This window comes from Ursus maritimus, unplaced genomic scaffold (genome assembly GCF_017311325.1).
Source record: "Ursus maritimus isolate PB19 unplaced genomic scaffold, ASM1731132v1 scaffold_15, whole genome shotgun sequence".
NCBI lineage: Eukaryota > Metazoa > Chordata > Mammalia > Carnivora > Ursidae > Ursus > Ursus maritimus.
The window spans coordinates 26,017,576-26,035,298 of NW_024423897.1; the positions used below are offsets into that span (position 1 = coordinate 26,017,576).

The 17,723-nt window shown below is 40.2% G+C and overlaps 1 protein-coding gene across 1 annotated transcript in view; it reads right to left on the reverse strand.

The window, feature by feature from the left end:
* Positions 1-215: 215 nt before the first annotated feature.
* ITGA2 (integrin subunit alpha 2) overlaps positions 216-17,723 on the reverse strand; it is a 108,500-nt gene continuing 90,992 nt past the window's right edge. Inside the window, exons 24-30 of the mRNA XM_008692554.2 lie at positions 15,089-15,191; positions 13,026-13,136; positions 11,982-12,086; positions 10,073-10,186; positions 6,938-7,027; positions 4,390-4,506; positions 216-3,930 (exon numbers count right to left, since the gene is read on the reverse strand). Coding sequence (XP_008690776.1) covers positions 3,850-3,930; positions 4,390-4,506; positions 6,938-7,027; positions 10,073-10,186; positions 11,982-12,086; positions 13,026-13,136; positions 15,089-15,191 — 721 coding nt within the window. The 3' untranslated portion in view covers positions 216-3,849. The remainder of the gene's footprint in view (positions 3,931-4,389; positions 4,507-6,937; positions 7,028-10,072; positions 10,187-11,981; positions 12,087-13,025; positions 13,137-15,088; positions 15,192-17,723) is intronic.

Below are 17,723 nucleotides of genomic sequence, written 5' to 3' on the forward strand. Positions count from 1 at the left end.
GGCAAGGTTGACACCTAGTCCCTAAACCATGAGGGTAGTTTAAGGTTCTTACAAACATCCTGTGGTCACTGCTAGTAATTTAAGAGATTAGATACATCCTCACTCTTACTTTGCTTCAGGATGTGTTCAAGACTCAATGGGAGCGCCTAAGATAAATTTAGTGAAATAGACAAGCCATAGAATTAAGTAAGTCCAAAGTAACATAACTGTATTTATTTTCAAAACAATTTTAATTCAGTAATGTGGTATGAAAAGAGTTTACAATTAAGAGTTTTTCTCATGTTAATGTTGATTACTTTTCCAATTCGATTCTTTCTCAGAAATGTACAATTTGATGCACATACATACATTTTTATATTTTTGGTGGAGAGAAAAAAGGCAAAAACCAGTTAAAAAAAGCAACTATACTTAAAGATTTACACTTTACATGAAGGAAAATATCCAAGACAATTTCTCTTTAAAAAATATACAGTTCTAACATAGTTGTGCAATATATACATTTTTATTTTGACTTTATCTGTCAAAGTCCAGCACAGATGAAACCATCTTTTTATATTTACATATGGCTACATTTTCATTATTTAAGGTTCAAAGACGTAATGAACATTTTTATTTCAAACTTTACCCTCATGTTTGCCTCTGGATGTTTAGTCTTTCAAATTGTTTAAAATGGGTATGGTCAGTGGACCTGAGGGGTATCATCCCGAAAAGTCGTGGATGCAGGTGTTATCTGTGTGCAAACTGAAGTAGCAAAGATGGGCCAGGGTGCTGAGTTTGAGGGATCCTGCTTTCTGCTGAATGTCTGAATTGATGAGATTTTTAATATATTAACTTATAGCTGTATATCAGAATAGATAAATACATTATAAAATTATAATAGCTTTTAGTATAATCACTTGGTGTGATTATGATAAATTGGTTTTAGTTTTCTTTTCACAGTTAATAGATAACTTCTATTTTATAAAAAGAACACTACCAGCTAGAAATAATTTCTTTCCAGTTGGGAGTTCTCCTTTTGCTGCTAAAATGAATGATGCACCATTTCAAGTCTCAAGGCGGCTTCCTCACAAACTATTTCACAAACGGCTTGTGTGGCAGCCGTGCATGAAGCAGCTCTGTTTTTAATCACATTGTACAGATCTTGTCTACATACCATTTATGAAATGGAAACTTTAAGATGGTATCTTTTAAGCCCCATATTATACTTTTAAAACAAAAGTATGGCTGAAGAGGAATACATAACTTTTTTTCAAGCAGTGGGATTTGTTTTTAATTTCTTGGATAAATACTCGCCTTTGCTTGAAAGTGCTTAGAGAAATACTCACTAGAGCCCCTGCCTCAAATTTTGATCTGATGACAGAAGTTGTGTATTTATATTTAGGCCACTTGCTCTTAGTGTAGTGGGGTTCTCAATTGGGGCGATTTTGCCTCCCAGGTGGTGTGATACAATATCTGGAGATATTTGTCACAACTTGGGGGAGAGGATGTTCCTGGCATCTGGTAGATGCCAGGGATAATGCCCAGGACAGTCCCCTGCAAGAATGAATTACTGGCCCCTCCTGTCAGTAGTGTGCAGGCTGAGAAACCCTGCCCTAGGGTAATAAATGGTACAGAGACAAGTAGCTATGTTTTTTAGTTTGTAGTAACCCAGCCACTTCATGGAGACAATGCCGACAAGGTGGATTTCCTAAGGCATGGCTTGGCCAGAGCTCTCAAACTTGCCGTGGGTATGTGACCTCCGTTTAGTGCTTCTGTAAGAAAGGTGGGGCAGAGTAAAATGAAGGACCTGCTAGAATTCTTTGTGTAGCACCCTGAAGAACTAGTATGTCTATGTGTACAGCAGTTACGTGGTTTATTAAATATTTTATCAACCTAGTGATGTTCTCCTCTACTCTTTTAAAGAAGTTTTGGACTCAAAGCCCACACAACTGTTATAAGAATTGGGCTCTAGCACATCTAGAGAATATCATGTTTTTGCTATAAATCCCCGACATTTTATGGCAAATTTTCCCTCTAGTTTTGCTTTGTCAAATACAAAATAAATCACTAAACAGTGCTGATAGCTTTAGATAGCTCACAGGAGTTGGGCCAGGAGGGCAGTTGGGACCAGATGCACACAGGCATATACCTGTTTTCAAAGTCAGGTTTCTGGAGAATTGTAATTATAAGAAATCCGGATCATAGACTTTGAAAGCTAAAAGCATTGCTGCTGAATTCCAACCCAGGCTTCCCATTTTATAATGAGGACGCTGCAGTGTAAAGAGGCAAAGTGACTTGTCCAAAGCTTTAGGTATGCAGTTTCTGACATAAAGTAGTCCCTGTGCCTTTCTCCTAGTCCCTCCTGGAGAATGTGTGGGCTCAAACAGAAAGTGCAGAAGGAGAAATGAGTGGTGTATCCCCAAGACAGTTCATTTACATCAGTGACTGGGATGCTTGTTACAATACAGACTAGTGGGTTTCATCCCTGTCTGACCAAGTAAACGTCTCAGGAGTTGGAACCCGACAAGCTACCTAGGGAGCAAACGTGCCCAGGTGGGAGTCATTCTTCTGGAAGTTTAAGTCCTCTAGCAACGCACAAACACAGAGGCTGTACCTGCTAATTTGGTGGTTTCCAATATCTCCTTGTAGTTTCTTACAAATTCCTGAGATTTTTTTTTTAATCTTCTTTACACTGCCTGACATTCCAACAGTTAGAAATTCACTCTGGCTTATTTTTCTTACCTGTTTACCAATAAAGGAAAATAGCTCCCTGGAGTTAAGGGGATTATTCACTTAAGTACGTGAGATGATTTTTCTTCCTCACACCTGGTATAGAGCAGCTACCCCCCCTCCCCCCAACGAAGGGGAGATTTGGACGAGGGCCAGGGGAAGGTGGCTAACTCTGGATTACTGGAGAGGAAGGCATGCCTCAGGGAGCTTCTCGAAGATGGGGACACCAGGAGGTGGGAGAGTGGTTTAGTATGGGAGGAAGGATGCCAAAGAAATTAATCCTTTTCCAAAAATTCGAACTGGGTCCCTGCCAGCCAGTCAGGTTAGCCAGTTGAAGGAGAAAGGAAACTTCCTACTTCTTGTAGCATAGGCTGGGCCCCTAGCAGATAGGATTTTACCATAAATGTGATATTACAGATTTTAAACAAAATTTTGTGCTTTGGCCTCTAAACTGCTACCCCCTCTCCACCCTTAAATGGAGGTTTCTCCTCCAGGAAGTGTACTCTGGTCTCCTGCAGGGTGTGCAAGCATGTTTTGATAAGTACATCCGGCAGACAGGGCACTGAGGAGGCAGCTGCAGGCTGGCAACGGCAAATTTCATCCTACTGTGTTAAGAAAATCATCACTTAAAATAACAGTGGCAGCTCTGGATGAGCAGCCTAAGTTGAAAACCTGTTGTTTTTTCCCTATCAACCTCAGTATCCAGGCTAATTCTGTATCTATGCCAAGTCCTTCCACTCCTGCTGTAACTATTTAAAAACAATCATTTTCAATGGTTGGCATTCCCGCCCCCCTGCCCAAATCTGAGAAAGGTTATATTTTTCTTTGAGACTTCTCATGTTTTTAAGCATTTCATTTTTCTGACACAATGCACATTATAATGTAAACTCTGGACCAGCCAGTGGAAAGATCACTTTTTTCCCCATATAAAATAAGTCTTATACCCTTTATACTCCTAGCCACCCTCCCCCCCGCAATTTCTTCTTTCCAAACTGACCTGCAGTTTTCGTAAAATGTCAGGCTAGTTTACCTATTACACATAAAACACTGGGATTTAAAAAAACAAAACATTGCATTCATGCAAATCACAAACCCGTGCTGCAACACTGCCCGCTGGTACTGCAGGGAGACTGCGGGGGCTCAGCTGTTGAGTTCTGTGGTCTCGTCAATCTCATCTGCATTTTTGGACATTTTTTCATATTTTCTTTTGAAGAAGCCGAGCTGCAAGATGATGGTGTAAAAATTTTATCACCTGTGGGCTCTTTTGTTTTGGTGTCTTTGCCCCGCCTGGGAATCTCTGGGCTCGGGAGAGGATGGTGTGCAGACTGTGACCTGGTATCAGCTTTTCAATGAGGAAATAACACCCAGGGAGTTGAACTGAATCCTGAATTGCATAAAGTTACATTTCTCAGGGTCTACGTACTTGCAGCTGAACAAAACATCCAGGGGTCTGGACGTAAGGCAGGCTAGAAGAAAAAGTATGGGGACCAAGACCGAGTATATAAAATCCTTACTGATCGCTTTCAAGGACATAAGGGAGAATTTGCAAATAAATCTGCATTTCCTTTTCTCTTATGATGGAGGAGGTACTATATAAAAATTGAATTTCCTTATCAAACGGTAACCTTAAGTCAAAGGTCTTTAGGAGCCTCATGTTTTTAAATATGAAAATTTTCTTACCTTCCATAAAACTGCAACCAGAGCTAATAGCAAAAGGATTCCAGCAATTACACTTCCTACTATAACTCCAGTTGGAACTTCAGCTTTCTCGTGGGGTTTCATTATCGTGATGGGAATCTGTAAATGTATATATGCAACAACTGAGGTAACTGTAGCACCCGGCGAAAGTGAGATGGTCTAGTCAAATTCTCTAATTTGATAAGTGGTGGTCCAGAAAGGTGACATGACTCACTCATGATCTCATTCCTCAACTAAACGTTGTGCAGTGTAATTTCTAGGGAAAACGCTTCTGCACAGTACAGGCAAGGAATACAAGTTTTCTCTTTAATTGTGTATTTAGTGGGTATGTCACCTCTGACAACCTCACATGCTTTATTTATGAAATAGGAACTTCGGTTTCTGGCATAGTCTCATTGTCAAGTGACAGCATTTGGAGTCCAGACTTGGAGAGGGGAGTTGAAGACTAAACTAATTAACCACCCCAGATCCCTTGTGATTAAGCAACAGCAGCCTTGTACTAGGATCCTAAATATTGCTTTCACTTACTCAAGTTATCTGATGTGGATTGTTAAAAAGTGGAAGTAACAGCTTAGGGCTCAGGTTGATCTTTTCAGTGATAAACTGACCTTGAGGCTACTTGTGATTCTTTATGTCTACTTTCTGGGAATCTTTGGGACATTGTAATAGAATGACTGCCCTAAAAGTTCTAATGGTAAAACAGTATCTTTTATATATATATATTTTATATATACTTTTTTAATTGCAGAAAGAATCACTGCCATTTCCTCCACAAAGTATATTAAGAATATTAAGAGCTGCATTTTGGGGAAAACAAGTCGACAAAACCCAATTTATTGATTAACACTACATTACAGTGGCAGATAAGCTGCTTCTCGTCACAGAATTTATAAGTTGGGCTGAACTTTTGTCTTGCCTTTTGGTAATTATATTTCTTTTCATTTATATTTTCAAGAGCTAAAATGAGGTTTTATAATTTAGGAATAAAGTAACTGAGTTCATATAGTTCACTGCTTAATGGCAGTAATACCTCTAGTCTCCATTCCAGAATTTCCCAGTCCTGGGGTCCATGGATCCAAAGGGATCCGTGAGTATAAAAATTTTTGTATCACATATTTAAATGGACTGGGTTTTGAATAAATTTAAGAATTGCTCATCTACCTAAAGGGATATGCCAGTTTATTATCTGGATTCCAAATATTATTCAAAAAATTATCCGATTATTTGGATTCAAAATGTATTTTCATAGACAATAGTTGGCCTTTGTTATTTATCAGTATTGATAAGAGAAAACCAAGAAAAAAATCTACAGTGTTCATTAAAATTGTTAGACATATGTATTAATTGAAAATTGAAATAGTGCTTTCTGAAAAAAAAATAAAGACCTCAGCAGATGTTCAGAGAGTCTGAACAGTACGTTTTTCTAAAATGAACTTTTTAAATATCTATAGTACTGCTAAGTTCATAACTTTGAATTTGAAGTCCACATTTCCTTTGGCTCCATTTCTGATTTTCCATGCCCCAACCTCTGAAGAGAGGATGTGGGCCTTTGCTGAGGGTCATAAGCCAGGGGCCGAACAGCATCCTTTCTTGGAATCCTTTCCCCTGGGACCAGAGTGGGACACCAGTGCTGTGAGGTCCAGAGTTCACAGGGCCATGGGCTTTTTAATGGCTACAACAGTGGACTGAGGCCAGCTGCCAGGCTGGTCTTGGGGCAGAGTCTTAAACTGGGGTTTCCAATTGTTAACAAAAGCATTGGGAGGAAAATGCTCAGGGCTCTCCCAGCAGATTAGCTGAGCTTGGAAATTCCGCTATATCTAAATATGGCCTATTCCAGCCAGAGGTTCACTGCAAAGGAAAGTTGTCCTGTGCCAGCCCTTGGAACAGTGAGCCTTTGTTTTCTCTGAAAGTACGTTTCTTTACAAGACCTTTTTTTTTTTTTTTTTTTTTTTTAAATCAAAGGGAACATTTATAGTTTTCTAGACTATAAGAACTAATGAATGGACACTTCACACAGTGCCAGTATCTAGCTATATGGAATACTAAACAAAAAAAACCCCCAAACCCTTAATAAATGCCTTATTTATTAAGCATACTTAAGCACTTCTCTTTAAACAATAAAATATATGATTTAAATAAGCATGATTTGAATGTCATAGCCTAAGATGTAGATTGTGCTGTGAAAGCAAGAGGAGAAGGGAAGAGCTGGTGGGCTGGTTGAGGCCTGGGTAGGGAGCCACAAATGGCAGGAGCCCCTTTTGTTGTGTCTTGCAGCGACTGTCCCCTCTGATCCAGCTTCACCAACACGGGTTGGGGGCTGTGGGGGAGTGTGGAGGGCGAGTATATCACTGAACTTTTTAAAGTAGAAAACAACTTTGCCAACAAGCCTAACGTAGTAAACCTCAGGCTTTTAGAGTTTCACTAAGAGACTTGTACAGATGTGTAGGTGAGAAGAACCACTACTCTTAAGTTTTCAGAAACGAATGCCCATCAAAGACTAGTGCCCCCTGGGGTGACAGGATGCGCTCACCGTGACTGTGTTTTCTTCGATTACGTATATCTGAGGGTTATAGGTGTCGATTTCTGCAGATGCTGTCAGCTGTATGGTCTGGAAAGTTGACTGGAACATAAGAATAAAGAATAGGTTTTATCCTAACAGAAGTTAAATAATAAACATGCCAAAGTTTTGTGTGTTATTTCCTTGTGGAAAATGATAAGAGCAAATGGCACCTATGAAGCCCCAAGAATCTCTGTGTTCCTAAATCGCTGGTATGTGTAGGACCACACGTGGGAAGCGGCCGGGGAACTGAAAACGTGTGGATACCTGGGCCATAATCGCAAATTAAACCAAATCTTGGGGGGTGAAGTTCAGGCATCAGCAGGTTAAAACCGCTGTCCAGGTGATTCTAACTTCAAAACAGTTGGAAAACAAGGACTTAGAAATTAAGTTTTTAATTGGGGAAAGATCATGGTTCAGATTTTTAAAAACTTTATGAAGTTGGCATCGTGATGGAAATTTACAAGCTTTAGGTTTTATATATTTACCTGAGTAAGTCAAATAATGGAATAGAAAATCAGAATAAAAACAGTAAAACTACACTTGAACTTGACCATACATGTCAGCAGCAGACACCCTGAACCTTTTGTCATGCTACCTAATGAGTAATTTCGGGTTTCCTAATCTAAGTGTTTCTATAAAATACTGGATTTGGGGCAGGCATGTAGGAAGGACACATTTTATGCTGTTACTAGTAACCTTGTAATATGAAATAACTTCACATGTATTCCTGGATCTAGTTACAGAAAGATAATTTTTCAATGGATACATTATTGATGTGTATTTTGTTTTTTTCTATAATGCAAGTGTTGGGACTGATGCTTACTTTGAAACAGCATACAATGCCCAGATTTGAGAACTGCCTTCCTATGCTCTGGCTACTAGGATTCAGTTTTTTCTGGTTACCAAGGCGCATGTTTCAACATACTCCGTGAGGTAATTTGCTAAATTATATCTGGGAGCATATCCAAAAAAGTGAGCAATTTATTTCCCTTCCCCCCGGCTCAGTCTGATTAGTTTTAATTTTCTCAAGATGGAAGATTGCATCAGAAGTTAAGCCTGATCCCTTGTGTCTTAAGCACATACTATTGGGGAAACATTCACAGTGTTGATAATGGTATCCTTTAAAAAGAAAAGCAGCAATTAAATGAGGCTGGTTTCATAGTCCCTGCAGACTAAAAAGAATTTCTTCACAACACTGATCGACCTGCCCTCCCAAGCCTGCCCCCTCGCACAGCTGTGCACATGACATCCTGCAGGGTTAACAGTGGTAGTTACACCATGGGTACCTGGGCGACTGAAGTAACACCTGCCTTACAAATGGCAGCCAACCATGCCATGGATGCGGAGGCCTGAGCAATCACTTCATGAGGAAATCATGGAGACGCTCACTTGCAGTACCTCAGGAGAAGGCTGAAGGGCAGTATGCTAATGGACTCTAATACAGGAAATGAGATTTGTATTTCACACTGGATCTCCTAGGTGGCCTGAGAACATCCATTTGACTGTTGAAATAGCTGAAAACAAGGTGGGAATAAACATTTGACCTTTCATGGAGGAGGAAGGTGTGTGGACTCCACAGACAATAACTCTCATGGGGGTTTTTACCTTGTCCGTAACCACTGAAAAAGGATAAATACAGTTCAGAAATTTGCTTCCAGAAATGAAACTGCTACTCCTGACTACGTTTGGGAAGGTACTTCTGAAAGTCTTACAGTTAAAATAATGTAGTTTTAAACAAACTCAAGAAAACCCAGATGCTTTTTACAGAGCCAGCATGATTGCGTTTTGACTTGCAACAGTCCGTTTTCCTTCCCAGCTGGCAAAGGTTGCTAGGAAAACATTTGTTCCTCAAATCCAAGGAGACAAGAACCAATTGGTGAAACCTGGCCCAAACTGCATCATCTGGGACAGTGGTATAACTCACTGCATGCTTCCCCTCTTATAGGATTTAGAGGGGTCTGAAAGGCTTGCAGGCAAATGTAGCCAACAACAAAATCAAGCAAGAAGTAAACCCAGTTCCTCCCTCCTACACTCTCCCACTTCTCTGTTCCTCTCCCTGCCTTTCACTGTTCCTCTTTCTATTATGTCTTTATCCAATAATATGGCTCATATTTTGGTTCCAGAGACAAGTTTGGAGGGAATTCAGTTCTCTAATCTTAAAACTCCATAGCAGGGAAAAATGGGGTTGTTGGAGAGATCATGAAATGGTTAGAAAATAGAGTGTGGTTGGTAAGCACCTTGAGGATTCATTATTCGTTTTTTTTTTTTTTTTTTTTAAAAACCCTCAGCCACAAGGACCTCTGGAGGTTTCAGACTAATTTTTATTTTGCTGCCTCGGATCAGAGCCAGTGTTGATAAAATGAATAGCTACTTACGTAGTCAGCTTTAAGGAGCCCTATCCTTCTATTTTTCATGCCAGACTGAGATTCTGGCTACCGAAATCTCAGCTGAAAGCAGATATGACTACGGCAGAGTCACACCTGCCAAATGGAAAAAACACTGATATGGTTTTGACACTTTCTTTAAACTTTTCATGAGATGGGAAGGACTTAAAAAAAAGATGTACACTGGGCTTTCACCAGAGAAAGGGTAAAACAGGAGAGCAGAGTGGCTCCATGGCTCGAATATAGGAAGATAGATCCTTATGTTAGATTCATCTACGTGGTGGACTGAGATCAATTAGCTGGGAGCTCAAGGAAGGAGACGGAGACGTGCACTTTGTGATTTGGGCGTGTTAGAAGTGACTAGGAAGGCAGAAATATCAAGGGCACGAGGGCAAAGACAAACCAGGTGGCCCATTGTGCCCCAGGACAGCACAGGGGATCTGGACAACATCCCAGAGATTCTGATGTAGTAGGGTGGCATGGAGTCTATGAAGCTGATGCTTTACAAGCGTCCCAGGTGCTTCTGAGGCATAACCAGGTTGGACAAGCTTTGGAAAGGGATCAGAAGCCTATCGCTTTCCAGGGTAGAATTGCTCTGAGTCATCCCGGCATTGCTGTATCGGTCAGAATGCTACTTTTGTCGACGGATATGAATTTATTGACAGTGAAACCTTATGCATCCTTGCTATTGATAAGCCCAACAAGTAAAGCTTATACTTACTGCTGCAAAAGTCCCGTTCCAAATTCTGGTCGACACGTTAAGGAAGTACTCTCCTTTGACCTGAAGGTCTTTCAGCCAGCAGGTAACATTACCACATGAAGCAGTTCTGCAGTTCTTTCAGGTTGGAGTCAATAGTAAAAGGAAAGAGTTAGTATGGGCTTAAAAAAGTAAATGCTAAAATTTTACAAAGATAGATAAAACCTAATGCTGGGAAGGATCTAGGAAAACAGGCAGCCTCATGAGCCTTCTAACCCTTCTTCAGGTGGTTGTGGCACTGTGCTCAAAGGTAGAAAGTGCATGCCCTTTGGTCCAGCTATCTCCCATCCGTCTGGACAATGGTAATCAGAAATGTGTGGGGAAGAGTACGTCAAACCTGCTTGTTGTATTATCATTTCTGAGAGTAAAAACCCTCCCCAAAAGAAGTAATTTGTGTTTATCCATAATGTACTAGTTAGGTAAATTACTGAATACTCATGCACAAGTGCATTTTGTGTAATTTAGTCATTAAACATAATTGATAAAGATGCATTCTTTAGATTAAAAAAAAGTTGACAGGAAAAGAATTATGGTTGCCAAGAGTTAGGGAGGAAGGAAGTATGAATAGATGGAGCGCAGAGTTGCTTTAAGGCAGCGAAAGGATTCTGTTCGATACTGTAATTGTGGATACAGGTCATTATACGTTTGTGAAAATCCACAGACTGTCCGACCTCCACGAGCGAGTGCGAATGTAAACTGTGGGCTTGGGGGGGTGATGTGTCAGTGCAGGTTCATCAGCTGTACCACTGACGCGGGCGGGGATTTTGAGAGTGAGCGGAGGCTGTCCACGTGGCGGGACAAAAGGTATTTGGGAAATTTCTGTACCTTCCACTCAGTTTTGCTGTGAACCTAAAACTGCTCTAAAACATGAAGTCTATTTTTTAAAAAAAAGTCGATGTATTGACCTATTAAAAAAAAAAACATGGTCCATTTATGTAACGGGATACATGTATCTAGATGTGGATTAATACTTGGGGTATAGAGATGGATGGTCATTAAATACTGAGTGGTCGGCGATTAGATTTCTAGAGGACCTTAGTTTCTTTGTTGTTTGTGTTTTACGTTGTTCACAGTGAGCAGATGCCATTTTTACAAAATGAAAACATTTTTACAAAAATAAGGAAAATGCTCAGAAGTGTATTTTGGCATACCCTGACATGAGTTTCTCCTGGGCATTTTTACATAGTACTATATAGATTTAAGCCATATTTACACTGTAATTACACTATAAAAAGAAACTATTTCATTCTATTTTCCTGTAACCCCACCCCCATCCATCACAAAATAATTTCAATAAATGAAAACCAGAATTTCAATGTTGTTCTTAGAGGAGAACTAAGGTTTGTTTAAGGTTGCTGTTTGCTACATGTTTACTATTTGAGTTCTTAATATGGGCCAAGTACCACACCAGATGCTAGACTAGCCTCTTTCTCAAGGAAAGGCAAATCGCTCTGGAGCAGGAGATAATGAAGTATTGGAAAACTGACAAGGATGGCCAGAGAGGCATTTTAGCAGCTAAATAAGACCTCAGTGATTATGTGGAAGGGGGACGTAAGGAGCTTCATCTTCAAAACCCATGCTAGTTCCCTCACGGCTCTTCGCAATGCTGGCAAAGTGCCTGATACAAACAGTTTCACATGGAGTCCTTTTGATTTCACGACATCTGGTGCATGGATTTTATAGTACCAGCATAATAATCCCAATAACCTAGATTTGAGAGTATTTTCTAAATCTTGATTCATACAGGCCATCAAAGCCAAAATGAGAAAATTCTGTAATATGAGGTGATAGGAGAAAAGAAGTGCATTGATTTCCAGGTAAAACAAACAGTAAATCACCCAAAGAAATAGTCACCCCATTAACCTGTCCTCACCAACTCTTTTATGTGCCGGAAATTTTCATTCTTGAAAGACACAGAAGGAGATGTGTGTCCTATTTTCAGTGGATTTATTTCGGCATTACAGCTGATGTCACCAGCCTATAAAGAAGGACATCAAATCAGTCTCAGGAAGCAAAAATCATTTCTGATGTTCCTTTTAACATGTTAGGAAGTCCTATGGTCGCATGTTGGGGCGGGGTAGGGACTTGAGGCTCCTTTGACCTCACCGACCATGCCCCACTTCCAGTAACCATTCATGTAAACTTGGACGTATTCAGATCCTCCTGATGTGTCTCGCTGGGGTGGCACTGGTTCTTACAGCCTCGTATGTAACAAGACCATTTTCAATGATAATAGACTGTGACAGACTGAATTCAGGGTTCTCTGTGGACCATTTTACGACTGATTTCGTGTCATCACCTGTGCACACCACAGGACTAACGCTACCAGAGAGCCAGCTCTAAGTGCCAGACTAAGGCTGAGCCAGTGTCAAGGGGTTTGGCTCAACGGTGCTGCTCAATCTGGGCTGCACGTTAGAACTACCTGGGGGTGGGGGCTTTTACAGAATCTTTGGTGCTAGAGCCTTGTCCTGAAGATTCTGATTTAATCAACTGTGGGTGGGCCTGAGCCCGGGCAGGAAATCCTGCTGATAAAAATGGGGAGCCAGGGTTGATCACTACCAGGTGAAAGTCCAGGCTGGCATCTTAAAGACCAGCTACTAATTGCAGCTGTGTAGTCCAACTGGTCTCCCATGGTGGCAGTCAACTAACTTCTCCAGAAACAGTACGCTGACAAAGTCAGGTCTTCACCTGGCCAAGACCGAGCTTTAGGAATAATTTCTGCCACCTATAATTATTTCCTTAGGACAATAACCTGCTTCTAATATGAAACTGACTGCTAGTTAGTTGGTACTCAGGATGCATAGCTTTTATCTTCTCAGTTTTCCATCCATAAGATATCAGACACAATCACCTTAACCTCATGGGGTATTTCCATATGGAAAGTGCACACGTTTGTAGGCAGTGTGGTTGTCCTTACCTGATCTGTATGCACCCCAGTCAGGTACATCAGTGGGTTCTTGTCTTTGGTGTACTGAGGGATGTGGATGATTACAGATGCCATGCTTACTGGAACACTTCCTGTTGTGACCTGCGTGATACGGAAGAAAACATTCTGGTTATTGCTACATCATGCACACGTTGTAAAAATAATAATCATCACCTCTGTGTTGATGTAAGGCAACCATTAAGCGGTAAGATTGAGTCCATTTGAAAGTAAGCCTTGTTACTTAGAATCATACTTGGGCCTCTGTGTCTCACCTCTTCGTGGAGAATCTCAACATCTACAATGTGAACTGGTAAGTAATTTGTGACTTAGGAGTGGGTTAAAAACACTTACTGTGGAGTTGGGCTACAGGGCAGAAGTCCCACTCTGCCCTTGACGAGCAGTGTGGCTTGGGCAAGATACTTGACCTCTGTTTGCTTCAGTTTTCCACATTTGTAAAATAAAAATAATCAGCAACTTAGTGGCTATGTGCAGGAACAGCGTTTGTTCTCATTGGTGGGGAATCTAATTGGCCAGTGCTCATGTCCTTCTGGTTGTTAAATATTTTTTAAAAGATTTTATTTATTTATTTCTCAGAAAGTGCTCACAAGCACAAGCAGGGAGAGCTGCAGGGAGAGCTGCAGGTAGAGGGAGAAGCAAGCCTCCCGCTTAGCAAGGAGCCTGATGCAGGACTCGATCCCAGGATCCTGGGATCATGACCTGAGCTGAAGGCAGATGCTTAACCGACTGAGCCACCCAGGTGTCCCTATTAAACATTTTAAATAACAACCATGGGGGGCACCTGGCTGGCTCAGTCAGTAAAGCGTGCAACCCTGGATCTTGGGGTTGTGAGTTTGAGTCCCACATTGGGTATAGAAATCACTCAAAAATAAAATCTTAAAAAGAAAACAACCATAGGAATAATAATCCTACCAATCTTATAACTAAGCTGGGAATTAAATGGGTTAATACACATAACATATTTGATTCAAAGTGCTGATACTTACTATACCCTATGTTATTTTATTGTTACTACTAATCAGATTAAATATCCTATTAAATAAGTAGTTGCCAAAAACTAGCCACATGTTATACATTCCAGTATCTGGATCACAAATCAGGACTTTTTTTAGAGATTTTTTTTTTTTAAATCAAATCATCATCAAATCACAGGGTTGTAACCATGTAACTGACTAGTAGGAAATGTTAAAAAAAAATAATAAAATGGTATTCATTTAAGGTAGTGGATGAATTCTTTTTACTTTTCATATTTTCTATAATTTATTATAAAATAGCAATTTTTCACAAATTTATATAATTGATACAATCTTTAGATTGTAATTGCTTACGAATGCCAATGCAAACTGACTGAAGGTATTTGTGTGTAAATGGTTAGCTTCTCAAGTACAAGTGGTCTCCAAGGATAAACTGACATTTTAATTATATTCCAGAGACTTTTGCCCACAGTAATACCATTATATTAACACTTCGTTGATTAATGTTGAGCACTTGCTTTCAAAATATATCAATTATTGGGGTGCCTGAGTGGCTCAGTCGGTTAAGCATCTGCTTTCAGCTCAGGTCATGATCCCAGGGTCCTAGGATTGAGCCCTGCATCGGGCTCCCTGCTCAGCGGGGAGCCTGTTTCTCCCTCTCCCTCTGTCTCCTGGTTTGTGCTCTCACTCTGTGAAATATTTTTAAAAACCCAAAACATATCAATCGTTTCTTACTCAGAACACGTAGCTATGCACAAAGCCCAGCTGTTTATGTATTGAGAGCCCTAGTGGTCCTCAAAGTACAGCAGCAGCACCAGCAGCATCGGCAACACCTGGACACTTGTTAGACATGCACGTTTTTGGGCTCACCACAGACCTACTGAATCAGAAACTCGGATGATGGAGCCCATGACATGTATCTTAATGTTCCTCCAGGTGATTCTAATGCATACTCAAGTTTGAGAAGCACTGGTATAGTTCAGCTTTTCACTTCTCTTCCTGGTCTCATCCACCCCCCCGCCCCTGGTCCTGACTTAGTATTCTTATGACAGGCTTACCAACCTTAATGGAGAAGGTGAATTTTGGACCAATATCTTCAAAACTGTGCACGATAGAAGGAACATTCCCATCTGAGGAGACTTCATAAAAGTTTATGTTGGTGAATCTGTTGGATGATGTTTGTAAAGTCAAATATTTTAGTTTTGCTGTTGTTCTCGAAGCTTAATACTTCTTTTAAATATCTGCTAGCTTATATTACAAGTGTCTATATTTAGTATAAAAACATCCTGAAAACAAGTGCTACCTAGAGGCTAATGTTCCCAAGACTAAAACAAATTCCTTTAAAAACATATCCCTTCATGATCTTTCCATAAGATTCTTTGTGTTCCATGTTTACCAGTTGTAAGGTTTCTAAAATAAGTGCAAATGCATCACTTTAGAACTGACAGAACTCAAGACTGCTATTACACCAACTGGTGTGCTAGGGCAGTGCACACCTGCTCCTTGTTGATCGGATGGCTGGATTGATAAGCCAGAGGATTTGCCATCACTGCCAAAATGCAATGATAGGGTATTGGGTTTTAGCTCCTGCAGTATTTTGTACTGGATGCCTGTAAGAGAGGGCATACATCTTCCTTGTTATTCCTTCTCCCTATCTTCTGTAGTTCCAAACCAACTCTGATGCTTTTGGTCTGAATTGAGGTTGGTCGGTCTGTTTCCATGACTAGTGTGGAGACCACGTTTATGAAGGCTGACCCAGAGGTTTTATTAGACTAAACTTAGAGGTATCAGATGATTTGATCTCTTTGCCTGGGGTTGCCAACTAAGGTTTGCAAGTGAAGTGAGCACCAGGTCAGAGGAACGCCAACAGGACCACTCATAACTGGATACCCTTCCCTCTCCTCCTCACTCATTTCTGGGACTAAGGCTGGATTCAAACAGGATAACTTCATTGGGACTGTGAGGGGGTCGGTAGCAGGCATAGGAGTCTGAAAAGCAGTATTTCTTCCCCCTGGACAGTGTATCATAATTCTCAGATGTTGATTCTATTTCCTTAAAAAATTTTTTTGAACTGGACATTTTCTGAGATAGTTTTTGGGCTTCTTTATGAAACTCCTGTCTTTTTTAATGCTTTAAAAAAAAAAACTTTTCCAAATTCTCAAAAGGAAAATATGTCCTAGGAGACTCAAATAGATGTGGCATTTGTCAAGGTTATGTAGATGAGAGGAAACAATGATTTGTCAGCCTCACATGGAAAGTGGGAACACTGACTAGAATTTGAAACAGAAAGCCTGGCTGTATTTGCATGAGTTAGTCCCTTTACCTTCCAGAAGACCTTTGTGTGAGCCCCTAAGAAGAGTTAGTTTCTATATTCGTATTTTCTGTTTTTGAATTTTAAAGCAATCTGACATTTTTCCATTTGTTACTTAAGTTTTCCTTAAGTTACTTAAGTGTGGATGATCAATGTATTTATGAGCAGTTAGCTATACTCAGGGGCCTCCTGTTTTAGAAATAAGTCTATCATCATGATTTCCACCCCTAATATTTGTACAGTATAACTGCACATTTATCAAAGTGGTTGCTAAGGGATACACTCAATGATTGGGTAGGACTGTTTCAAAAAGTTTTCAAAAAAAAATTTTTTTTTACAGTACTTGTGATGGTTAAACAAAATAAATCTGCAAAACAATCAACTATCTTATTAATCATGAACTGGTTACATCTGATCCAGCCAGGAATAGGATAAGTTAGATCTGTATGTCCTGATAGAAAAACTTCTCTAAGATTACATAAAAAGCAAGGTTCGAGAAGGATTTTATCGTTCCATTCAGGGAAGTGTGTGTGTGTTGCATATATCCTGGTAGACAGACAAATCTCGCATCTGGAAGGTGTTCTGAAAAATAGCTGAGTCATCTCCGGAATGGCCAGAGGGGCGGGAGGGATGACTTCACTTTTCATTGTCTATCTTTCTGTAGTGTTTGGATTTTCTATCCATGTCTTTCTTTAAAAAAACACCAAGAGGAATTATCTGGGTGGTGGGATTAGGAGCCATTTTAGTGTTTACACATAATTCTCTATTAATTTTTAAAGAAGCTTTTTGATATCTTTTGAAGAACATGAGACAGTCTTAAAATCCAGTTTACCATCACGAAAATACAGGGCTAAAATGTTACTGAAAGTGAAGTCCCACTTCAATCTTATATTTATTTCATGTTAAACTATCTGGAAAAATTGGCCGTGGTTCAAGAGTAGAATCCTATAAAGGCTGTGTTAAGAAAAAGCATTTAGGGTAAGAATCAGTGTAGGTAGGAAAAAAAATCAGGTAATGTGGTAATAACAATCTCTCTGGATGAACTGGTCTTCAGTTCTTTTAGCCCTGCGGGGCCTTTTGGAATCTGTAGTTACTGATTAATTTTTCAGGGATGGACGGCTTGGGCTGTATTTTGTTCTGCTTTTGCTGTTTGCAGCTCTCTTGATATAGAAGCATTCTTTCATCTTTGCTCATGTGTCTCATGCTCTAGACATAATGACACATTTTCCTTTTTGTTTTTGCTCAGTGACCTAGTGCATGATCTGTGTGTTCCGTGCTTTTAGGGGTTGGGGCGATGTGGCAAGTGGGAGAAATCCGCCGTGCCTAAACACCGTTCGCAGCCTGGCTTCTTGGCAATACACTGCAGCACATTTTCCAGGCATCACT